This window comes from Falco rusticolus, chromosome 4 (genome assembly GCF_015220075.1).
Source record: "Falco rusticolus isolate bFalRus1 chromosome 4, bFalRus1.pri, whole genome shotgun sequence".
Lineage (NCBI taxonomy): Eukaryota > Metazoa > Chordata > Aves > Falconiformes > Falconidae > Falco > Falco rusticolus.
This window is the reverse complement of record NC_051190.1, coordinates 91899227-91924903: the sequence shown is the minus strand read 5'-3', so window position 1 is coordinate 91924903 and position 25677 is coordinate 91899227. Positions and strand designations below refer to the sequence as shown.

The 25677-nt window shown below is 41.1% G+C and overlaps 1 protein-coding gene across 9 annotated transcripts in view; it reads left to right on the top strand.

Moving 5' to 3' along the window:
* The window catches only part of LRRFIP2 (LRR binding FLII interacting protein 2), a 57895-nt gene extending 47259 nt beyond the window's left edge, over nt 1–10636 (top strand). For 7 of the 9 annotated variants that reach the window (XM_037384768.1, XM_037384766.1, XM_037384767.1 and 4 more), the window contains 7 exons: nt 3116–3217; nt 3469–3601; nt 4969–5018; nt 6455–6575; nt 7628–7707; nt 8857–8961; nt 9713–10636. In XM_037384768.1, the coding sequence (XP_037240665.1) occupies nt 3116–3217; nt 3469–3601; nt 4969–5018; nt 6455–6575; nt 7628–7707; nt 8857–8961; nt 9713–9823 (702 nt within the window). In that variant the 3' untranslated portion in view covers nt 9824–10636. The remainder of the gene's footprint in view (nt 1–3115; nt 3218–3468; nt 3602–4968; nt 5019–6454; nt 6576–7627; nt 7708–8856; nt 8962–9712) is intronic. The other 2 variants (XM_037384771.1, XM_037384769.1) reach the window with 1 other exon arrangement.
* Nucleotides 10637–25677: the final 15041 nt, after the last annotated feature.

Genomic DNA, 25677 nt, shown 5'->3' with positions numbered 1-25677 from the left:
ACTTCTGATCTTTCTAGGGCTGGTTAGCTTGGATGCATCACTGAACCAAGCTGGTACGGTGATACCACACACAAAATACCAGAGTTACCAGGTATGGGAATTGAGAGAATCAAAACAGTGGTTAAGTGGGACCTTTTGAGGACCATCTGTAGGGCTCCTGTGGAAGGAAGAACTGTTGATGCTAACTATGCAGCTAGTGTAGGTCAGGCAGGGTTTGTCAGCTTTGCTTCTGGGCAGCACAAAAGGAGTAAAACTGTTAAGAGTCAGCCTGATCGTTGGTAATAACCACAGGACTCTGAACTTGTGGCTGTTCTGGTCCACAAGTAGATTGCCTGGGTGGTGAGAGGTTGCTGACTGGAAAGTGTTCAGAAAGGAATTTTCTGCCTCTTAGGAACTCTAGGGTTGTTTTGCTCTAATTGAATTTTAAGTCAGATTTTGACATAAAGCAATTTTCTAAGAAATCTGTGTATTTGCTGGAGTTCAAGTCACTTTGAAAAGTTATCTTTTACCTGATGATGCCCACTTTAAAAAAAAAAAAAAAAAAAAAAAGCCCTGTTATACTGTCTTATTTCAATCCATATTTATTTCATGTTTCAGTCCTTCAATTTGTATTTCAATCTTTTCTTCCATCATAAAATAATAGTTTAACATTTACAAGTGCTTTCTGAACATTCTTCTGAAAGTGTTTTTTTTTTTAACCTTTAATTAGCCATATTATTTCCATACTTAGGCTTCACCTTTGTGTTCTGGACTGTCTAGATTTGTGCAATTTTTTTTGTGCCAGAGTTAGTACAGAACATATAATTTATCTAATGTTCAACATAATAGCTACCAGCCAGATTGACCAGAAAAATACATTTTCCTTTAGCTGAAATTTTCCTGCCAGTTTCTGCGTTCTTGTAAACACCATAATGGGATTTTTTTCTTTATTTTTAATTTGGAGGGTTTTTTTACCATCTCGAAATGGAAATCTTCTGGTTCTTAAAATGAAAAAAATACTGCTGTTTTTTCTTTCTCACTTCTGTTATCTAAAAACACTTGTGTACTTTTCTTAGCTCACAGTTTTTAAGTCTTTCTCCCCAGTACCGAGTAGCTTTAATTTTCACTCTATTCCAGCTTCAGAAATCTGAGAAGCTTCATAGAGGAGTAATTTATAACTAAAATTGTGACCTAGTTCTACCATGTATGCAAGTTAGCCTGATGCTACCTCGGGAAGAAAGGGAGGCAAGCAGAACAGAGATAGCATGAGTTTGTTTTACACCTGCTGCCTTTCATTGTCCTGTTTCTACGAAGTGATTGAAATTTGCAGTTGTATTTGGTCTTAAATTAGATCAAGTTGAGGACACTTAACTGTAACTTCCAGGTTATATTCCTGAAATATACAGCTGTTTTACTGTTTGGTGGCTCCAAACTGTACATGCATTGCCAATTTACAATTAGCAATGGCGTATCTGAGTTTGGTATAGACTTCGTGCAGGTTTTTGGAATATTTAGAAAATAGGACCCCAGACAAATCTACTTTTTGATAAATTGTCACATATAATTGTATTGGTATGTTAAAACATGCCTGCAGAGCTTAGTTGTCCTGATTTCTGTGCCCCATCCCAACAGCAGAGTTGCAGAAGTAAATTTCATATGAAATCCATGTCATGTATTGTAATCCCTGAGCATACAAATACTAGCAGTTTATTACTAAAGTTTTTCAACATTGAATAATGATTGCTAATCTCTCCATAGGTAAAGAAATAGAGTTATATCAGTTTCAGTTCCTTCCCCTTCAAAATTTTCTGATTCCCAAGACTTGTGCATAGGGGGTGAGGATAGACAGGATGTTTTGGGAAGGTCAGCAGCATCCCAGGGCACTGCTAAACATACAGAATCTGTCTGCAGTATGATTCTGGGCTCTGTGTACTTTCTGTCAACTCAGTGAACTTATTTCCCCCTCCATCTCTGCCTCTGTTCCTCAGAAATGGTGAAGGTGTATGTATCTTTAAGTGGAACACAAAATCTAATGATTAGGGTTCTTCACACTGTTTATAATGTAGTTAGAGTTCTAGTATGTGTTAGGAAACAAAAGGACATCTTATGAATTCTTAAACTATGATGTGACAGCTAATGCTTTCATACATGTTAAATTACTTAAATTTTAAATGTTGCATTTACATACTAATAAACCAAGTACAACAGCACTTCTTAAACTTTTCTATTGAAATTAAGAGTAATGCATTAAAACATGGCTCTAATATACAGATCCTAGATAACTATTAAAATTCAGCATACTGCAGGTATGTGGGGCAGTTACAAAACAAAGGTACACACCTTCATTTCTTTCTCAGTATCAGTCCATTCCTAAACATTGATGCATGACATAAGGTTTAGTTAGATAATTTTCTTGGCAAAATGTGTGTGCACTTTTGCAGTTCCTGTGTGGTCAGGATTATTTATAATGCATGCAGTATTGAATTTGAATGGAATAATAGGATGCTGCCCAGTCAAGTGCAAGTGTCTGATTAGCTGCCAGCTAACACAGCTCCAGCATAGGTGGGCAAACCCATCTGCGTCCATATTGTGCTTTTAGCTGCAGTCCTTTTTTTTGTGTGTGCTAAAATAGTGCTGCTGGTGTTTGCTGCATTTTTTGTCCCCTGTAAAACTGGTTGCTTTTGGGTTTAGTAGAGTCATTGTAATACTTAAGCAACTAGTAAATAAACTAGTATTATTCAAGGTCTTCTATGAGGTAAGATTTCTACTACTTATACCCTATGAAATTTTATTTCTGGCCACAGAGTGCTTGTATTCAAAAAGAATCACTTACTCTTTTGGTATTCAATTTAGTTTATCAAAATCTACCAAAAATGGAATCCACTAAAGAAAAATCTATGCTAGAATCTACTAAGAGTTACCTGGGGAAAAAATGTGTCGTGACAAACATGCAGCAATAAGGCTAGATATGAAATTTGTAAAAGGTAGTTATCAGAGGTGTATGTTTCTATTTATTAATTACCCCTTTTCTTTTCTTTACTTTTATTGAGCTCTTTGTATTTACTTGTAGAAAAATCTCTCTGTCATGTGCTTTTTCTCTGTGCCGCTCTTTTTCTTGCGATCTGCCTGAACCCAGGCCCTAGAAAGACAGAAAGATTACTTTGACTGCATTAAGAATGAGCGAGATGAGCTCAGAGAGGAGTTGGCTGACCTGAAGGAAACAATGAAGAGAGGAGAGGTATGTTGGTAGCAGCTACTTTACAGTAACAAAATTCGAGGCATTTGGCATGAAATCAAGGTCAATGAAAAAGAGGAAGGATGGTTACTATTCTTGTGCAGTCTCAAAACCTGACCTTAGGGTAGGATAAGTGGTGCATTTCATTGTACGTGTTTCGATCAAATTGAAAAGCTTTTAAAAAACTTTTCTGTTCAGTTATGTTCTAGCACTGGTCTTGTATCAATAGGGTTTTTTTTCTTTTGTATTTTTAGAAACACGGATTAGTTATTATTCCAGATGGCACACCAAACGGTGATGTAAACCATGAATCAGTGGTTGGTGCAATAACAGTTGTATCGCAGGAAGCTGCTCAAGTCTTGGAATCTGCAGGAGAAGGACCACTAGGTAAAAATATCAAAAAATATAACTTTATAGAGTGTTTGAAGACTTTGTTTCCCTTCTGTTTGCAGTGGTTTGTGATTTACAGCCACGAAAAGATACCTGTGATGCTTCTGAAATACATGCTTACACAACTTTCAAGACTGTAATTTTCTTTTTGGTTGTTTTTTTTTTTGTTGGGTTTTTTTAAAATGTTGAGTAAAAAGACAGATCATTTGTTTTGAGTTAAAAAAAAGCAAAATATAGTATGTGCTTGGATGTGTGCAACTGTTTGGATCTCTTGATCCAGTTTGTTTTATTACTGTCAGAAAAGATCTTTCCTAAAAGTGTAATCTTTTGTATGAATGTATTTTCCATTGTTTCAAGAAAAAAAATCTTTAAAAGTATGTATAATCAATGAAAAAAACTTGTTATAGAAAACCATTTTTTGGATATGCTTTCCCCTTCCTTGAAATACTTTTGCCTTTATTAGTGTAAAGCAAGTGCAGTCTGTCATCACATTAGAGGAAAAAAAGTTTAAAAACATTCAAAAAAATGACATAGACAACAGGAAGATACTGGTGTAGGGAGCTTTATTTTGACTTGCTTTTATCCTTAAGTTTAACAAGTTATTGAATGCGTAGTCAATCCACTGTAAAACTCTGCTAGTTGACGTGCAAAGAAGCGTATCTATAGACTTGCATTATATTTTTACGTAGTACATAATAGTTACATATTTTTGTTTTGACAGAAGTTTCACTTGATACATGTTTCTGCTGTGGCTCCATCATGGTGAAATAGAGATGTCTTTATGCTTTGTTACTGTCAAACACAGTTTTCAAGGGAGCTGCTCTAATCTTAGCATGGCATTGCTTGACAGACACTTTTGTAGCCATTGCTGGTCATCTTAACTGATTAGAGATATTGCAACATTCCTGTGGGTACTTTCCCAAATAGTTTTTTCTGGTTTGAGAACACTTTCTACAAACTTTCTAAACGGATGGGGAAGCTTAGTGTGTTCCTGGAAGAGACAGAAATCTTCAAGAGAATCAGAGGACAAGTTTGTTGGAAACGGCTGTTCTAGATACTGAGACAAAACTGTTTTATTATTAAAAAAAAAGTTGCTGTTTTTAATTTGCTTTGAAGAATTACTAAAGTCAGATCTTGCTTTTAAAATTGTTACACTAATAAACAGTGTGAATGAATGTTTTTCCCTTTTTTCTGCTCTTAACTGAGGGCTGGTATGTCATTAGTGAGATATCAAAGTTTTGTGCTCCCAGTGCTATTAGTTTTAACTTTGAAAACCATTTTATTAGAAAATGAACAAAAAGTTATGAAAAACATCATCTTACTTACAGATTTCTCTGTTTTTTAATTGGGTTCTTTGGTTTTAGATATCCGGCTACGAAAACTGGCTGGAGAGAAGGAGGAATTATTGTCCCAGGTAAAATAAGCTATTCTTTTCAGAAATAGAACTTTGTATCCTTTTGCAGAATGTTAATATATTAGGAACAAGCAAATATTAAGCACCAAAGGTGCTCAATCAGATACTTAGGCACTGAAGCAAAATAAAATACTCAACTTCTTACCTGGCTGGCTACCAGAATTATCAGCTTCTCTCACTAGTGTCCTTATCCATGTGACTTAGATCTTGGTTGGTAAAGAATGCTCATTTCACTAATTGGTTAGGTGAAATCTAACTTGCTGCTGAGACTGCCATTAGTGCATGTAATTAAAGTTGTTCTTTCTTTTATTTTGTCTTATGCGGAAACACTGAAGTCAGTAAAATGACATTCTCATAAGCTCAAGTGGCACTTTTCTTCCAAAGGGCTAAGTGGTATTATTTCTTTGATCATTTCAGTTACTCAAATAAAAAATAAACGTTATCAAAAGTAGTTGTATTTAATACAGCTCAGTATTGAGAAGAGAGGACTGATGAAAGCATAGCCATTGAACAGTTGTTAAGAATACCATAGCTTTTGTGCTTCTAGCTGAACACATTGCAAATTTCAAGTGGTCAATGTTTTGGTTTTGCTGGGAAGGTACCTTAATTTTAGTATAGATAGTTGGTTTCAAATGCCAATAAAATTTAGTATAAAATGTGTGTGTATAAGTGAAAGTATTCTGTGCATATTTATCACCATATAGTTGTAGAAATCACTGTTAAAATATTTGACTTGCATCACGAATGGGAGTTTTGCAAGTATAACTCCCGTATTGCTTATCTGTAGGGCAGTATTTTAATAAGGGAGTCAAAAAGTAGCTCTCATTTTCATAAATTCCAGATACAGAGCACATAGATGATGAATCTATGTTCCCCAATTACTGGAAAAATACAGACACGGCTGCTGTAGCTTAAAATGGAATCATTTAAGACTTAATGTGTGCTACAGGCTTGTCTAGGACTATTGCTTCCAGGTGGAGTACAAGGACCCCCCAAAAAGCTGTGGATTATTCTTTCTGTAAACTCACTAAGATATCGTTTGTTATCTTCATACGTGTTTACAGTGTAAAAGCTATACTGTAGAAGAAAGGCATAAACAGAGTTTCATACCGCCTTCTCCCCTGGAAAGGCAGCTCTGTTGGAGTCACTGGGTGCCCCTGCATTGCGCAGAGGTCTCTGCAGCACTGGCCAGAGTGGTGGGTTTGGGTTGTGCATTGGCGTGCAGAGGGCACTCGCCCAACAGAGGGCAATGGGGTCTGCAGCCATCGGCCTCAGGGACTGGGTCCCTGCCTCCTTTGCACGGCTCTCCTGCTCCTGCTTATGGAACCATCTCAGCCAGTGGCATCTAAAGCCCGCTTTGCCTTTTTCTCGTTAAACATTTAGATACACAACTATTGAATTTCTAGGAGTCTCACAAAAGAACACTTCTTTTTCAGGTTAGAAAACTGAAGATGCAGTTGGAAGAAGAGCGACAGAAATATTCTAAAAGCGATGGCATGAATTCAGATATCATCGGCTTAGAGAACGGTTCTGACTTGCAGCTAATTGAAATGCAGAGTAAGTATATGGTTACTGCTTAAAGGTATTCTTACTGGGGAGAGGAAACAGACTCTGTTCCACCTCCCATTCCTATATTGTTGTGCAGTAATAGTATTGTGAATGAACAGTTGTTGAACAGCTAGTTTTTTGTTGATGTCACTCCTTGCAGGAAATTTCTTCCAGTAGAATAGCTTAAAAATCTGCCTCTTTCAGTGTTGAACAACATTCTGGGAAGTTATTTTTCAGTTGATGACCTTGCCTAGAGTGGGTGCCACTACTGGAACAATGTCAATTTTTAGATGATAGAATTTCAACTGAGGTATTTTGATAATATATTCTACCGGATTTTTTTCTTTATATATTATGGAGTCTTTGATACAGAAACTTCATCTAAAAGTCTATTATTTGCTGAAGCAAAACATCAAAAATTATTAGTTTAACACAATATTGTGTTGCTTCATAGAAGCATGTAAGCTACTTTCCATTTCAAGCAAGCTATTTCTTCAGCTGAAAACTTTACTTATTTGACAGATTGTCATTTAATATGCTTGTAGCAATGAACATGAGCAGAGTGCTGGCAATGTCAGGGCTAAAATTAACACCAAAATAATTTGCAGAGCTCCTTGGAGTTTGTCAGGCAGTTTCAAGCCTTGTGCTCCTTATCATTCAAATATTATTACACGTTTCTATGCTAAATGCTGCTGGTATTATTTCTATTGTGATTTGACCCATTTTGCAGTGTGTGTTGGTTATTGTGTTCTCTGGTTTTTTTGAGAGAGAGAGAGAGATGAGTTTGCTGATCTAAAGAAATGTATTTTAAAAGGCATGTGTATCATTTATACATCTGATATTTAATGCACACTCTTAACAGAAGCAGTAGTTGTGTTGTCTAAATAACAGGAAAACTATTTCCATGCTCTCAAAGTTTTCTGAAAGAACATCTACCTCTTTATAATCCTGTACAGAGGCTTCTCAAAAAAGATGGTCTTTTTAATTAATTTTAATTAAACGAGGAACTACCATTTTAGAGAGTTGCCTTGAGTAATATATTCATGTTTATTTTTGTCTAGGAGATGCCAACAGACAAATTAGTGAATACAAATTTAAGCTTTCAAAAGCCGAACAAGATATAACTACTTTGGAACAAAATGTAAGTCTGTATCTTCATATTTATTGTTATCAATTCACTTGCTCTGCATGCTTTTACAATATTTTCTTCAACAAAACCTATGAAAATATATTGCATCATTTGATTTACTGGTTGTTCTTTACTTTGCACAGAATGGCACTACAATTGTATTTTTTCATATTTTCTGCAATTCAATACCTGTGCATGGTCCTAACCATAAGAGAAAATTTACTAAGATGTGAATGTATGGCAGAATATAAAGAGGAACTGAAACTAGTAGTTCAAGAAAATCAGTTTATGTAGCTTACTTATTTGTAAGAAAGTTGTATAGACTGTGGAAGGTACATAATTTACTCTCTGAAATTCAAGAGTGTGTATAGATATATATATCTCACACTGGTTTACGCACACTTTGTGATTCTAAGTCAGTAAAGTGGTATTATAGTTCAGCATCTCTGTACATCACTAAAAATAACATAAAGGATTATCATTTGACTGAGATGCCTAGTTGTTTTCTTTTGTACAGCAACAGGCTACTAGTTTATCCTATGGATTTGGGGGTAGCAGGGAGCTATAAATATAACAGTCCAGCGAGTGAGTGTTAACACCTGCAGATTGCAACTGGGGTTTATCTCAAGCCCCCTATTTACTGCTGAATTCTGTGCTTGAGGTCAAGACCTCTCATGCATCATGTCTTGATGATAAGTTACAGTCTCCTTTTTACTTTGCACCTTTTCACATGGTCCCTGCTTTTTTCAAAGTTCTAGCTTTTGTTTTTAATCCCATGTGTTCCCCAATTCTTGATTTTTCTTTTTCCAGCTCCCCTCTCTTTAGTTCTTCAACTTTCTGTATATTCTTAGCTGTGCCCTATTCTATGCTGCATTCTCTACTCTTTCCTGTGACCCTCACCAGGGAGGGACAGGCAGTGAAGGGTATTCCAGGATTCTGCCCACAATCTGTTTTACTAGGTTTTTTAGACACTCTCTTTGCAATTATGGCTGCTTTTAACACAGTTAATCCCCCTTTTTCCAGAGGGGTACTGTGGATAATTCGCAGGATGCCTTGTGTTGTGGGGAATTTTCAGAAAGGGAAGAACAGCTGGTAGCAGGTGAGCTCAGAGTGGACAACCCAAGTAATCAGTCTTTCCTTCTGTCTTGTTTGGGTTTTCAGATTGGACGACTTGAGGGGCAGGTTGCAAGGTATAAAAATGCAGCAGAAAATGCAGAAAAAGTAGAAGATGAACTCAAAGCTGAAAAGCGGAAGCTTCAGCGAGAGGTAATTGACTTGATTTCCTTTTCAGCTATATGCTTCTTTCAGTCTTGTACTGCTTTGTCTTCTGCCTCCAAGCTCTGGTTTTTTGTAATTATTGGTTGCAGCTTTTAAGTGTTCTTTTGAGGAGATGTCCAAGTCTATCAGTGTTGTATTCAGACAATAACTGTAGCACATAAAACTAACAATTACAATCAGTGCAGTTCTTCGTTGAAAGGAAGGATCCAAAGTTGTATTTTCGTCTGAACATGATAACTTGTACTATTTAAACTAATCCTTCTGTAAAAATTACTGGGGAGCGGAACGCTCCCTGTGTCAAGTGCCAGCCTGGGAAGTTTCCAACATGCACCTCCCAGGAGGCTGGGAAGAAGTTCTATTTCACTAAGTTGTTGATCATGCTTGCTTAAGAGCTGCTGCATGACTAGCGTGATGGCTGCTACACATTTGTGTATACATCCATCAGCAAGTAAAAATGGTGGCGAGGACTTTACCTTGAAATATAACGTAATAGAAACTCACAGGCACCTAGTTCTGTTGGAATGAGTGCTTGTTTCATGTGTCAACTGCTTCCCAGTTTTTTTAACAGTTGAGTTCCAGTTCATCTGACTGTGATAATGGAAGTGGTTTTTAACCTATGTGGCGCTCTTTTAAAGCATATAATACTCATATTCCTGGTCTAATTTCCTTTGCTAAAGTTTAAGAGTAGCAGAAAGTCCAAGCAAACTTGGTGATCGTAACTTCTGCTTTCATTTTATAGTTAAGAACAGCACTGGATAAGATAGAAGAGATGGAGATGACCAATAACCACTTAATGAAAAGGCTGGAGAAGATGAAGGCAAATAGGACTGCGCTTTTATCTCAACAGTGAAGTGGAAATGGAAAATATGATGCACTGCTCCTTGAATAACTAGCCCCTAGCTTGTTTTTAAATACAGACTTTCACTGGCACAAACTATTTGAACACTGAACTGTTCATTGGTGTTATAGTTTCATAACTAAATGGCATACTTCTTTTTGTAACTTATGAGAGAATGAAACGTAGTTTGAATTCCCATTTGAATGACAGCGATTTCTCTGTAGCATTTGATTCTAGCGTCAGAGCTGGAGCACAATGCTGTATGTTCGATTTAGCGATAGAAAATGTTTTTACAACTGTGGAATCAAGTTTACTCACGATCTCTTTTGGCTGCTTTAATGATGCTTGATGCTCGGAGACAACTGCATGAATTCAAGAAGACACTGTATTACTGTATTATAAACTAACATATATTTGCTCAAGACATCACACAGCACAAGTGCCTTTTATCTGGTGCAATTTAGACTTCATTGTTGAAATAACCTTTGAAATCAGATAATGTTTTATTTTAAGATACATTTGGGGTATTCACTAAACTTTATACATTTTGAAAATGCATTTTTGTAAGATATTTAAATTTATAAGAAAAAATAGGGACTGTATATAAAATTCTGCTTTTTTGCATGGGCACATCTGAGTTACAGGTAATTGTCAAATACTAGCCCCTGATACTCTTAGTATTAAGAGTACAGATTTAAAAACTTCTGTTGTACACTATCAAATTATATGACATCTGCTTAAGTGTGAATTGAGATTTTAGGGTGGGAGGAAGGGGTGGGAAATGTGGCTGAGGAGTTAATTAAATAGACATTTCACTGACTGAAACCAGATGTTTTGTGTGTTCTTTTAAATACAGAGGTACCAACAGGACAAAGCAAAGTCTTTGCAGAACAGTCAGTTCCAATCTGCATGTTCTTGAAAAAATCTTGAAAAATATCTTTTGGCTCTGAAATAGTGACTTTGAAATTTTTTTCGACTTCTTAACCTGGTCTGCTACTCTTTTGACAGTACTGCCGTGGAGGAGGGGGGCAGTACAAGGAAGAAGAGGCTTTCTGGAATTGTGTGGGGTTTGTCTGGAACCTAGTTTGTGTGGACAGTGAATGCTCTTAAGAACTTCCACTCTTTTCAAGCTGGCATATCAGGAGTAGGAAATGAGCAGCACCTGCAGTGGCAATTTTGAAGTATTTGAAGTGACACTGCCCTTGTGTTGGACTGAGGCCAGCAGGTGCCCAACATTTGATCTGAGAGGAATTGTTGTTTTGGACTTGTATCAGATGCTTTTGTCTTTTTTGCAGTTTTGCAGATTGCTACCTTTCAGGAGTATTGCTCAAAGCAAGGCAGGCTTTGGGACCTTTGCAGTCCAGAGGGTTAGTACTTCTGCTTGTACCAGAACTGCTTTCCAAAGGGTAGCCATCTTGACAGTGCAAAACTGCAGCTTTTGCTCTCTTTTGGTTTTAATGCCTCTTGGACTTGCAAGAGAAAATGCCTTCCCTGTTTTCAATGTAAGCAGCAGATCTCCCATGGCCTGCTCATTAAGTAGGAGATAATTGTAGTTTGGTGATCACAAAGATCATTGTGCCATTAACTCTTTGCATTCTGTTGTGTACTTGTTCAGAAGAAACTGTCAGGGTCTTGTTCCTAGTGGTGTGTGCTCTGAAGATAAAGGGATACCTCGGGGTTTTTGTGAGTGTTGACATGGACAAAATTCAGCTAAAACCTTATTTGTCACTTGTTGGGGAGCACATCTTTTAGTTCACTTCCCCTAAACCTCACCGTTGAAGTTGGACAACTTATGGCACAGGGAAAACTGTGATTTCAATATTGAACAGTGTCAGCTGGATAAAGAGTTACTAATTTGGAGTTACCAGCCTACTGCAAAACTTCCTGGTGGAATCATGCAACTCAACAACATTTTTGTAATGACTATATCATATCTTAGGTTTATTTGAAAATTAGTGTGACTTTGCTTTTCAAGCCGTGATTTTAATGGTGCTGTTAGTTATGATGCAAGTTAATGTTGCAAATGACATAGTAGACAGACCTTTTATACATTCTAGCAGGGGATACTAAAGTTTTAAAACCAGTCCTCCAGTATGGCTTATGCTGCTTAGTAGCTGCCTATGCAAAGTTTGGCCCTTGACATCTAACAAGTGTTTGTAAAGCTCACTTGCAGCACAGTGGTGCTTCTTGGCCAGCTCTTTATTGGTTGTTGGTTTTTTTTTTTTCTTGGGAGTCTAAGCAATCATGTTTAGTTGGTGGCAAAACAAAATCTTGAGTACAAAAATGCTTTTTACTTGCACATGCCCGATTACTAATTTCCTCCTGAAGAGTCAATACAACGGTCAAGTCAATAACTATTCTAGGAGTGCAGACAGCAGTTGTTTCCTTTCTGGTGTCATCCTTTTCCATTTCTATGTCAGTGTCTTCCCGTGGTCTCTTTCTACAGTACAGAAACAAAGTGTGTTCTGTTCTATAACTTAGTCAAAACACATGTGCAGCAGATGGGATGCTAGATCCACATGCTCTACTTTAACACTGAAAATGCAGAATGTCTCCCAAAGCTTCCCAGAAAGAAAGTTTTGGGTTTGCTTTCTAGACATAATTTGTTAGAGAAGGGTAGTTCATGAGGGAGTTTAAGACTTGGTGGTCACACCAGGATTCTAATCTTACAAGCACCAAGTCAATTGGGCTTTAAAGGACACATCACAAAGTATTGATAATTCTAAGGATCTTTTTCATTCTCATTTTTCTGTAGTACTGGGAGGGGGGGGAAATTCTTTCAAAAGACTTGATTCATCTTACCAGCTCTCTGGAGGAGCTATAGAAGGTTCAAGTGCTTTTATCTGTACTAGTGTAATGTCTGCAAAGTTCAGTAGTGGAGTTTACCTTTCTATCCCCCACAAGAGAATGACCTCTAAACAGAGATAGATCAGCATGATCTTGCTCAAGTCCAAAGAGATCAGAAAAGTCTTTGATTTCAGGACCATGCTTTGAAATAAAGAGGTGGCATTGCTTGACCTCAGGAGGTGGCAACATCTTGGGAGACAAGTGTCCACTCTCACTCACCGCCCCCCTTATGCAGGCATCACTGTGTCCCCCTGAACATCAGCCATTTCAACCAGGCCACTGTCAACCTCCATGTCAGCATCCTGTGGCCGGACTGCGCCCTCCGGGGTCCTGTATTCACCTGTTGTCCCTTTGGTGGGGCCTGGACTTGGAGGTTGTTCACTGACTGGAGTATCCAGTTTCTGCCCTCTGGAAGCGACGTGGACTGGAATATAGATATTTACAAACAAAAAATGATCTACAGAAATATCTCACAGTGTTCCTGAGATTGTTGAGATGACCTGGGAGGGTACCGCAAAAAGCAGCAGCAAGAAAAAAAAAAGAAAAGATGATGAAGTTATTTTGTTTTGATAAAAGTAAAGGCATGAAAAAAAAAATATTGCTGGAGACCACAAATCGTGGCGGCTGAATTAAAAGCAAACTTTAGTTTTAATAATGGAAAGTTTATAGGGAAAGTTGTTATTTTCGGTCAGACTAACTGGTGTTTGTTTGACAAAAAACCAAGTTGAGTTTCATATAATTAAATCAGATAATTTTGGAGATGCTTGCAAGTGGAGAGAGAAGGTTGTTAGTGCCTCTTGTACGCAGGGTTATGCCCAATTGCTGCCCACAAAAAGGTACAAAGTTAGTAGAAAGTGGGCGTAAGGATAATTGTAACATGGTGTAATACCAGCATTTTTGTTGAGGGCGTGATTTTTAACACCCACCACAGTTCATTCTTCCCTTGAGCTTGTGGGGGTTTTGCTTGGTCCGTGGGGGTTTTTTGGGGCCCAGTGGAATGATTCAGTGTTTGTTAGAGGGCAGACAGCAGCAGCGAAAAAGTAAAGAGAAACTAGATTTTCCTGATTTGTCTTTTGTAGGGCAAAATGCCGCCTTTGGAGTGCCTAATGCGCTCACAATTTTTTCTACCACACTCCACAGAGCCCGTGAATCCACCTTCTGTGCCAGAAAGACCTTCACCTCACACTTCCCACTGAAAACCTGGAGTCCGTTAGCTGCAAGCTGATCTACACACGTGCACACGAGCGCGCGCACACGCTGCCATAAGAGCTACAGGGGTGAGACCTGGCAGGCTGGGCAGTAGAAATGCCAACAATATAACCCCCAGACATGTGGGGCCTTGCAGGTCCCGAGGACTGGGGTGGCTCGGGGCGCTGGGCAGGGCACTGGCAGCGGTGCGGGTGGCCGGGGCTCCTGGCCCCCCTGCCTGCAGCTCCTGCTGCCTTCGCAGCCCGGCTGCCCCTCCCCGGTTCCCCGCCGTGGCTGTTGGGGGCGACTTCTTCACCTCTGTTACTTGCCAAGGTAGAAGATGGCCAAGTCCTTGTGAACACCATTCAAAAGGAGCCTGGACAACTTAAAAGAGTGAATAAAAGAAAGAAACAAGAAAAGGACAGGGCTGGGGACAGGGTGCAAGCCCTTGCCTAGAAATGCCAACAAGTAAGATGCTTTGGTTGCCTGTGTCAGTTTGTCCCGTGCTTATCCTCAATTTCTGATGTGTGACGATGGATGGTTCTCTTGCAGCCAGCAGCCTTGTGCAACTGAAGGGTAACCAAGCCAACAGCAGAGCTCTAGCTCTGGCTTTGCGAGAGGAGAAGCTCCAAGCAACAGAAACCAAGAAGCCTGTGTGTTTAAAGGGAGAAAACTGATGCCTGAAGTCTGAAATCTTTTATTTACAAACACTGCTTTGGTCACAGCAAGTGCAGTGACATATTTTGAACAGCACCTTTGTTTTGCAGTAATGGGGAGCGTCAGAATCTGCTCCAGATAAGCCTGAGGTCTCTTTCTGAATGTTTTTGACTCCTGACAAAGCAGCTGGCTACACAGGAGGGATCTTGTTGGTTTACCCCTGTTCTAGTCATTAATACTTCCTGGGTTTTGCTTCTCCTCTTTCTGTAAGGAGAGTCAGCGCTGTCTGTTTAATGGTCAGTCTGTGACACCTGATTTATATATCATTCAGTTTCCTCATAACATGACTGAGATACGTGTACGTGGAGCTGAAAATAACTGCACCAACGTGGCTTGCGCTGTTCCTCCATCAGACAATGTCAGCCTTGTTGGGCTCCTGCCTTCAGAAGCTGCTTGGGAATTACTGAGGTCAGGAGGTTTGTGACGTGGTGGCATCCCACCTTCCCATCTTTGTTCTGAACCTTACCTTCTGTCTGTCAGGGGGGCTTCTGTTTTCTGAGTTTTCCCCTGCAAGTACCCCCATTGCTTTCTTCCTGCAGACATCCCTGCAAGTTGCCTGTGGCTCATGCTTGGCAGAGTTTTGGTTTCTCTTCTCTCCAGCTGCCAGTTATCTGAAGCCTTGCTTTCCTGGGGTCTATCAGTCTTGTTTCAGCTGCTTAATCACGGTGAAGCCTTCCTAGCTGGCAGAATGTGGAAGCGCTTCCTCCAGTGCCTGTAACAATCCCTGTTGTCACAGGACAAGAGCATTGCATGTAAGTAGCTCTGATTAATTTGACTTGTCACTTCTCTTAGGGTGAACTGGGGGGGATGCAGATGTAATGCAACAGAAACAATTCCTTGTCCTAAAAGCAGTGTATTTTTCTTTTCCCTAGGGGAGCTCTACAACATATTGTGTAATGTGAAGAAATCCCTCGGAGTGAGCCAAAGGCCACAACAGGTGACAATAAGCCCACTGGCTGCGTTTCAGAGGATTGCTGTGGATCTGCCAGTGCTGATGCCATAAAGGAAGTATACCCAGAGTGTGGTAATAAGGAAATGTACTGGGCATTCCACCTTCCCGAAGTAAGGAAGAGGACTGCGTACCTACAAATGCATCACAAGTTCTCCTGTGTCGTAATGGTGAGATAAGATATGAGAACGGAGAAATTCTGTACTGCGTTAGCTGTGGTCGTGCTAGCTGTGGTGAGAAGCAGACTTGAGTATCAGCAAAGGCTAAAGGTTTTGAGCGAAGATGCCTGGCAGAATGGGGAACACATTTGAAAGGTCTGACTCTTGTGTCCCTGCCTCCTAGTGACCTGATCTACTGAACCACTGTCTAGAGAGATCTCCTTTCCCATGGCCTGTTAGTGTTTATGATGAACTACTTTTTCGAAGCCCAGTATTCAAAAAAGCTAATTGGAGAATAGCTGTGAGGCGCAGTTCAAATTTCCTGGACTCCTGGTGTTAGAACTCATGTTTTCTTGAGGCAGAGCACTCAGGCTTTCAGGATGCTTTCTGGAGGCTATATTTGTGCGAGCTTATTTTGGTGACCGCAGACTGAGTCTTGTAAATCTTTCTAGAAAATTCTCCATTTGCTCTGACTGATGGGTTTTAAAAGTAAGCAGATCTTCTCTGGGTTGTTAATCTGTAGTTCAGTAGGACTTTTTGTTCTGAGTTTGGTTTGGGTTTTTTTTTCCTTGTTAACATAATGCTAGAGCTGGAGACTGTTTCTTCAGATGGAGTCTGGACTGTCTGGCAATGTGTTCCACAAACGTCCATCAGGCAGTGCTATTTAGAGATAACGGTTTGTGTAGTGTATCCTTAGAATTTTGCTCTTCCAGAGACGCCTGGAAGCCTTTTCCAAACAGGAGGAAATAAGTCTTGGGCAAAGCCTGGAAGAACATAATGTTGGAAACACAAATCCCAGTATTTCTGAACAAAATGAAAGCGTGGGAGAACTGGACCTGATGTTGAGGCAGGTAGATTCTGCAAGTGCTCAGTTGAGTTCAGCCAATGTGCCTTACCTGAGGGAAGTTGTGTGCAAAAGGCTCTTGAGTAAGGAAGAAGCAGTATCAGGAGAGAAAGCTGGAAGGTGCTAGAGAAGGATCCAGACCAGTCCTAGCACAAGTGAAGACTTTCCAGGGAAAGCCAGATAGGACTGAGTCCTGTCGCGGTAAGGGCCACACTTCTCAGAAGGAACAACGGGTGGTGGCTTTTTGATGGAAGAAGGTGACTGACCCCACTACCAGCAGTGCTGATGCATCTGAGCCCCGACCACAACTTGGGTAGTGTTGATGAGGATTTAGATGATGGCCTCCACAGGCCTCATCACCGGGAGTCATCCAGCAAGAGTAACTTGGTGGCCAGAATGGGTGCATGGGGAGAGCAGGCAAGACCTGGACCTGAGAGGTGTCCAGCAGAGCCCAGGCAGGAACTCCAGAATGGAAGGGAGGTGGAGCATCCTACACCAAGGGCAAGGCTAGTTGGTAAGGGGAGTTTGGAAAGGGTTGTGTCCTGATCAATTTCTGTACTTCCTAGACTGTGGTTTTAGGGAAGTAGACTGTTTCAAGCTAGCGTCTCTTACAAATGCACGTGAAGTAGTGTTGGAAACCTTATATGACAGTGTCATGTATGCAACCACTTGTTTTGTCAGCAGAGAGGTAACGGGAGCTGGATATTGTTTGAAAAACTGCTTAAAACCAAACTATACTGTGGTGTTTGTGTTTCACAATGTTTTAAGGATGAAGGGAAACAGGAAATCAGAGCTACTAATAAACAGCATGTTGCCAGAGAAAGCCAGATACTGTGTTTCTTAATGGCAGGTCAGGGCTTGAAAAGGATCAGCCTAAATCTTACTCTTTCTTGAATGGAGAGATGAATGTTGTAGGTACAGCTGGCAGCTGCTTAATGTCTACTACTTCATTGGTTTATATTATGCCTTAAGATTCGTGTTTTCTTGAAGCTTTGGGTGTATAATGAGCTAATGTGCCTTGAAACTCTTTGAACAGGGGAGTCTTTTGAGCCTTCTCGGTTATGTCTTCAGAATGTTACCAGCGTGGCATCTTCACCACTGGGATAACAGTTGTTCACCCAGCGCATGAAAGGCCACCACCTCTGAAACATGGGCAACATGATGCCACAAATTGTGTATGTGCCTTACTTCTCAGCGTAACGCGGTGAAGCACTGTGGCCTTTCTTAAGAGGCAGGGTATGGCAGGGATTATTTTGGGCAGAAGGCTCCAGGGTGGCCTTTGAAGAAGAGTCTGATATTAGCAGTACAAACCAGTTCAAAGCAGGACTGTAAACCAGATGTTGCTGTCCCCTCCTGTAGTCTCAGAAGGATGCAAGCAGGAGGAGCTCTTCCCTCCAGGTGCTTTTTGTCACCTTAGCACCCCTGCAGCCTGCAGGGACTGCCGTCTTTGGCTAGAAAGCTTGCTTCTGTGACGCCTGCCTGAAGCTTAGGAGGGTTTCTGAAACTTAGGGTGCTGCTGCTTCTCACTTCTGCGGTGGTATGCTTAGGGCTTTCAAGAAAGCAAGGCGGGGTTTTCTCTGGAAACTGCCAGATGACATCTAGCAAATGTGAGTGTATTTATTATATGCTTTCTCTGCCTTAGGTTATGGAGCCCCAGGCTAAGTCTTATGCAACGAATAACAGCCCATCCTTCCTTTTTTTTTGGAGTGCCTCTCTAACACTGGGCAGATGCAGCCTTACCCTTTAGAGCAGGCGTCCTCTAACTACAGCCCGCAGGCCAGATACAGCCCCCCAGGGTCCTCAATCCGGCCTCCGGTATTTACAGACACCCCCCTGCCGGGGGTTGGGGGGGGAAACCAAGCAGCCGCAGATGGCTGCCTGCCACTTCATCCGCGCGCCGGCCCCCTGGTTAAAAAGTTCGAGGACCCCTGCTTTAGAGGATTTTCTTCCAGTGTGCAACAAATAACTTGCTTACCAGTAGATAGGTGATGATAGGTAAATTCAGACTCCAAAGGGAGAGAATATCGCTTCTGTCTGTTGTGTACTGTTACAAAGGGGCATTTATTGGGCAAAATAAGCACTTAGCAAGGAATATGTGTTTTCAGAGGAGAACTTAACACCTCTGAGCAGATAAATCCAAGTTTATTGATGTGTTAAGGTTGTCAGGAGTTAGTACAATTTGTGACAACGCATGAATGTAATGTGGGGTCTTCCCTTCTTTTCCAGTAGGATTGTTGGCTGGGCCCTCCTTGGGGGGGGTGTAGGCTTTCTGAATAGTTCTTGGTGCCACTGGAAGGGGAGGTAACACCTCTTGCAGATTCTGTGCTCAGTTGTGACGCAGCAGCACAACCTCTCTGCCCTGGGATGCTGTGGGTGCCCCATCCTTGGAAACGTTCAAGGCCAGAGTGGACGGGGCTCTGAGCAACCCGATCTAGTTGAAGATGTCCCTGCTTATTGCAGGGGGGTTGGGCTAGTTGGCCTCTAAAGGTCCCTTCCAACCCAGACCATTCTATGATTCTATGAACTGTATGCTGAAGGCAGACCTAGCGAAGTAGAAGTCGAAAGTAACTCAGGTTTAGTTATACTTAAGTTAAACCTCTTCTGTACCAGTATAAAATATTGATTTGACAAATACGGAATTGGTTGGCCATTGAAGCATTTGCTAAATTGCATATGCTACTGTGACTTCATTGTACACTATCTTGAAAACTTCCAATTTTAAAATCAGGGAAAAGTGTATCTCTTTGAAACTGGAAAGGAAGACGCGCAATACGTGTTTTTAAGATGAGCAACTTTCACAGGCTCCGAAGCTAAATGGGTGCATCCAATGAGTTGCAAGATAACTGTAGTATCTGACCTGGCTATAAAACGGATCTGTCTGTATTTTAGTAATACATCTGTGTGTTGATCAGACTTGTTACACATTGAGCTCTGAGCTAACTCTAACCTGGGCATTTTGAATGCTATTTTTGTCACTGAGACTCCTTTCAGCTAGTCTCTGACATGTTCTTACTGAATAGACCCGTGATTTAATCCTCTGCAATCATCCCACAAAGCCACATTCTTTGTCACAAGACTGACTTTTTTCAGCCTAGTACCTCCTAAACTTTACACCTGAGTATCTGCAAGTATCAGCCATGAAGACTGGAATGTGTATTTTAGTCTCGTGAGAGTAGGTTATGAATTTTAACTAGACAATATCAAGTGATGAGGGTTTTTTTTGGCCCACATTCATCTCTGTAGAGTTAGAGTTGTGTCTGGGATGTCATAGAAGGAGGAATATGTATGTACATATATTCAATTTCATGCTGTATGATGTTTTATACAGCAGTCATCTCTGTCCCAGGAGAGTTAAAGCATGTATCAGTGAAGAGTAGGGTATGAGACATGTCAGGATGTGCATCAAAACCTCATCCTGTTGAAGCCACTTAAATACAAGTCTAATAGGCCAAAGACCTTCCCAAAGATATTTTGGGTTCTTACGTCCTGCATAAACCAGATCAATGTAGCATGAAGTATCTAGTGAGACACTTTTCTTCATACACTGTTTATGAGACTGCAGTTTTCATGAGGAATGTTTGTCAGACTCCCAAGTAAGGCAAGTTTTACGTACATTGGGTTAGGACCTGATAGAAGATTCATTAAATTGGTTTTTTTTTTTTTGGAAGTTGTTCCTCTTCTCTCACCTGAGTATTTATTCAAAACCTCTTTATTGAAAAACAAAACCTCAAAGTTTAAACTTTTTAGCCCCTCATTTCATTATACCATTTTCTAGTAAAATAGAATTGGGGTGAGGGGAGCTTTTTCAGCCTGATAGTTCATTAGCTAAATTGCCTGAATGGTCTTCATGTTTCCAAATGTGTGGTTTACCATGTTCCGTGGGATTTTGCACTGTAGCTAATAAAACTTTGTGATCGTTGTAAGTGATCATGAAAAAAATCTTCAGACATCAAGTGCAATATAAGGCATCACTTTAATGAAATAAAATTAATCTTCGGTATAATATATTTGCAAATGTGAAGAGTTTTTGGAAGTGCTAGTGATTGAGCAGGGAAGTTTCCTGAAGCGGTGACTTGTGAGAAACAGAACTTCATCCCTGGCTATGAAACAGGCACAGTGGCTGCAAGAAAGGCAGCCTCACTTGTCAGTCATATTTGCTTAAATTATGTATAGAAAAAATTCTCCATTACACTGGCACATTTGTAGAATTTATTCTCAGTGTAGTTTGTGAAAAGCTAGTGAAAAACAGCTATAGATAATTTGAATTAAAAGATACAGTGGCTTAAAAATTAACAAATGCTGTGTTGAAGATGTGTTTCAGGGTGTGATGCGGGTAAAGGGAAAGGCAGGAGATACAGTCGGAGAGAAGTGGAATTAATAGCACTTCCCGGTGCCAGGGAATAGTTAGGTTTTTTGTTCTTTTAATTGCTAATTAAACCACGAGGAGGATTAACTTCAATACTTACTTACATTTTCTTGAATGCAAGATGTATGGCAAGAGGTGCAGCTGGGAGTGAGTTCATGTGCAGCCCAGTTGTAGACATCGTCTTTTAAAGAGCTGCGCTTGCCTGAATTATCTTCAGGGCATGATCTAGTGAGCATTAAAGCTTTCTGAACAAGGGAAGCTGTTGAGCCGTCTGGTGGCTGGCTGTGGGGTGGTTCCATGAGGACTTACTGGCTCAGCACCCAGAGTAAACTTCTGGGAGATGAAGGAGCAGCAGACAGATGAAGTTGGGCAGCGCTCTCCTCTTCCTTTGGGCTCTAAAGAGTCATGTATTGAAGGGTAGGTGTGTTTGTTTCATCTAATGGAGCACCATGTGTGTTTTTACAGCATCTGGTGTGTGTGTTGAGGGAATATTTAAGTACAGGCAATAAGCTTCCACACTTTCAAGAAGTGCTGATATTAGTACAAAAGAGTTCAGGTAGCAATCAGCTTCTCTCTCCTGTCACTGTCCACGTCAGTCCATTACCTGTTGGCAAAGGAGATCTTTTGTATTTTCTGCGTTTATACGTTGCTTTGTGTGTCTAGTCCTCTTGTCAAGCTTGGGACTCATTCAGGAGTGGGAAAGACCAAAGAGCCCATTTTCCAGAGAGGCTGCTCCAGGCTGCAGAGCCATGCTGGGCAGAAGCCCTGTGTCAGCCCCCGAGCGAGGGAACGGGATGGCTGGGAGCCCTCCTGTAGGTTAGCTCCTTTCTCTGAGCACTGACTCCGTCAGTCCTGACTCTCAAACGACCGATTTTCCTTTTGGAGTACGAGGGACAGGGCCTTGGACTCCAGGGCTGTGCACTTAAATGCTGAGCACCTAACCTGTGTGCCCAGGGCCTGTGCAAGCCATCTGCTTCTCCTGGTCACCCTCCCAGTAGTAGATATTGTACCAGAGGAGCCAGCTCCAAGGCTGTCCTTTGTCTCTGTGTTTGCGGACCTTAAAATTTCTGATTTGTGTGCATTGACTAATACACAGATTAACCCAGAGTGATCCCCATCGAGCTCATTGGGATGTGGTGTATTTTTCCCAGAGCTCCGTGGCAGGAACAGTCCTGGAATCATCTGTAGGATAAATTGATGCAAAGCTGGTATTGCAGGAAGGAGCAGCTGGCCGTACCACTTCTGTGTTTGGTGCACGCATGATTGGAACAGCTTGCAGTGAAGTGTTGCAGAGGTTTGTAACAGAAACGACTGGTGTGGGTGCAGTACAAAAGGAAAAGTGCAGTGGGAGGAGGGGAGCTGGCCTCATGCTTGCGGCTGTGACAAATGAACGGCGGCACCTTTCAAACACACGGCAGCTATTGCAATCATACCCTGTGTCCTCTGTGGTGCTGTCCTTGGTTGGAGTTGGCTACATGTGGTCAGATTTCCCTCCTTTGGGAGTGACTGGTGAGTGGCAGCCAGGAATGCTGTGCTCTCTCATCTTTGGAGTAACCACCAAACACTAACAGCACCCTTTGCCATCTTAAATTTTAAAGTTATAAATGTTGGTGCTATTTTTCACAGCTTAATTGCTGCCTTAACGGTTTCTGAGTGGGGTTTTTTTGACAGCACTGTCTTTATGCCTTAATGATATTCACCTAGATGGTTCACCAATGTTTCTTCCCACTCTTAATGGTGTTGTGAGGGAAGAAAAACAGAACTATTGACCCTGTGTCCTGTGGAACGCTAATCTGCCAGGAGTCTGAGCTGCGTCTCTTGCTACCTAGTGAGATGCTGGTTACCTGGCTTCTGAAGCTCGGCAGCCCCTTGCTTTCTGACCTGGCATTTCACTATGATGAGCTAGGCTGGAAGACCTTTGCTGAAGAAGGGATTTTTGTTCCTTCCACACCTTTGTTTCAGAAAGCATCTTCATAGTGGAAGTGTTGTCTGGCTGGTACTCTTCGCTAGAGCTTGTCTAAAGGAGCGTGCCAGAGTTCAGCCGTCAGCCTTTCCCAAAGCTTTCTGAAGGAAGAAGGTTCTTTGCCCCAGAAGTAGAGGGCAGCAGAAGCAGGACAGCCAGCCCTGGGGTTAAAGTATTCATAAACTTTCATGGCTTTGGTAAGCCCATATGCACATTCTGTGTGTTTTCGCTTGCATTAAGGAGTTTACTAGCATTTATTTTGCAAGCTTCTATGAAGGCGAGTAGGTATGCTCTGTACCTCCTGGGAACTGGACCGTATTCAAGACGGATGTTAAAAGCTTTCTCAAGAAGAGTTAGGACTCGATGAAACAGTAAGAAACCTGGCGGTGTCTTGGCATAAGAAATGACTGCAGCTCCGTCTAGGGGTGATGAAGCATCAGGACAACGTTAAGCATGATGCTGTGCGGTAGGAGTGCACTGCAAATTAAGGTCTGGTTTTGACACAGGAGATACTTTGGAGGGGAAAACACGAGTTAGAGAAATACAGGTCATGAATGAAATACCCTGCTTACCGGGCCATCTGCTGAGGCTGCAGGTACAGTCAGTCTTTCCTGCGTGGAGGTTCTTGAAGCCTTACGCAGTGGCATGGTCCCTGTGAGTACTGTGGACTAAAACCACGCTAATGGCTCAAAAGGAAAATGTATTTTAGTTAAATACAACAGAGACTCAGTGATCCGGTTTTGGTTGCTGGTGGACTGAGGAATCTTGGTGGAAACAGAGTGCTTTCACCAAAAAAGCAGATCAAAACTATGCAACACAAGCTGTTAGTTAGTATTTTTAAGAGGAGGTCCAGCCTTTTGCTATGGGTAAAACAGTCAAACTGGAAGATTCAGAAAATTTTGAAAGACTATGCTCATGCTGGAAATGTTTTCCTTTTGCTCTTTTATTTGTGACTGTGCTTGAAGATAGGAATGGCTGATGTCTCTGACTCACCCTCCATCTATTCTTTCTCTTCCTCTCTGCCCCCACGCATGAGTTGAACGAACAAATGTGTTACCCGTTGCAGTCTGGCCTGGTTCGTGCCGTGTGTGTGTCCGGCTGCTGTGCCTCCTATGGCAAGTGGTGGCGAAGGGCCGGTGACTGGCGGTGCTTTGAGCTCAGTGAGCTGCCGCTTGAGCCTCAGCAACAGCTTCTGCACTTTCTTTCTGCTAGTCTGCCCCAGCTGTCAAGCAAATAGTGTTGGTCCAAGCACCCTTTATGGGTATGAGAAATGAAATTACATTAAATTATGTGAAAGTGGTTAGAGACTTCATACTAAGGGTGAAGGGACTAGATATGAAGTCTTGGTTGCTGAGTAATTGTTCAGCTAGTATCACACAATCAGCCTGGAAACAGTTTATTCTTACTGTTATTTTACAATTTGAGCCTCAAAATGTTATGCTGTTCCAGGAAAGGAAAGGAAAAGTCTCCCTGAGGTGACTAATCCATCGAGGCACCTTCCTGCAAAGTTGTGCCTCCCACGGGAGCACGTACTCTGTGACTACCTAAGCTTTCTTTTGGGGCCTTTGAGCACTTTGTCACAGCAGAGACCTGTATCTTCTTGTAGTGTGCTTTGGTTGACTATGAGAGATGATTTCCTCATTTTGGGAATTACTTCATTTATTTTAGATAGGTTATCTTGCCCCATGCATTCCCTTTGCCACAAATGGCAAAACTTCAGCTGGGGGAAGAATGAAATCTTCTTGAGAAGCTGAAGCTTCTGATTTGAAGTCTTTTAGTGCTCACTGGGAACAGTGAATGGCCTTTTCTTATGGGCCTCTCTGTTTTCAATACCTGTTGACTCTCATCTTCGTTCATCCTGACTTCTGTAAAAGAAAATCTCTGGGAGAAGTTCTGGGGATTTGGAAACTGTGGCTATAGAGTCTGTGGGTGACTTGCTGGTGGAGCTGCTGACAGCAGAGTTTATTCATTAGAAAACAAAGGGAATGGCTCCCATGTGCTCGCAAATAATACCTCGCAAAGATGGATCTTCTTGACTTATGTGTATTAGGTTGCCTCCAGGTGTTATGAAAGTATTTGTCCAAGAGGTGTCTGGTAGTTCCTGAGGTTAAGCTTCTGAGAACTAGGTAATTACTGGAAAGTGTTGCCTTGTATGCCTTATCAGGGCACGTGTAATACAATGAAGTAAAACTTACCTATGGTGGAACTATGTTTCCTGATTGTTTGGTCTCATTAGGTAAAACCTGTCAATTCCTTGTTGTTAATCATCATTTGACCTGTTTCCCTGTCAATATCTATAGGTGCAAAGGAACACATTTTCAAACTATTCCTCTGAGATTTTTTTTTTATTTCCACAGCACTTCCTAAGTGTTTGCCTGTGCCCCAGCTGTTTCAAAATCTTGAACTTGTTAGTCCACTATTTGAATCTCTCTTAAAATTTATTAGTGTTGGTACCTAGTATCACCAGTAGCTAGCTGTTGGCAGACTGCTATAATCCTTATGCAGATCTTTCTTGTTTATAGCTGCATGTGAGGGGAACCCACAAGTAGTTTTTCATATCACCTGTTGCAGGTTATTTTGGTAGCTGAGTTATCAATGTTCTCAAGCATGTAAGTTGTTGTACAGTATAGGACACAAAATTATTCTAGCAAGATAAAGAATGCATTGTGCCCATTACTACTTTGTGCTTTCACGGCAAAAGTTGATCCCATTCCGTCTTATTTTCGTTGGAAGCACCAGATTGCCTGTGACCATTTTCGTAGTATTGCATTAATTCTGCAGCTCTGTATCAGGAGTAGAGCAGCTGTAATGCTTATAATTGTAGAAGCTTGAAA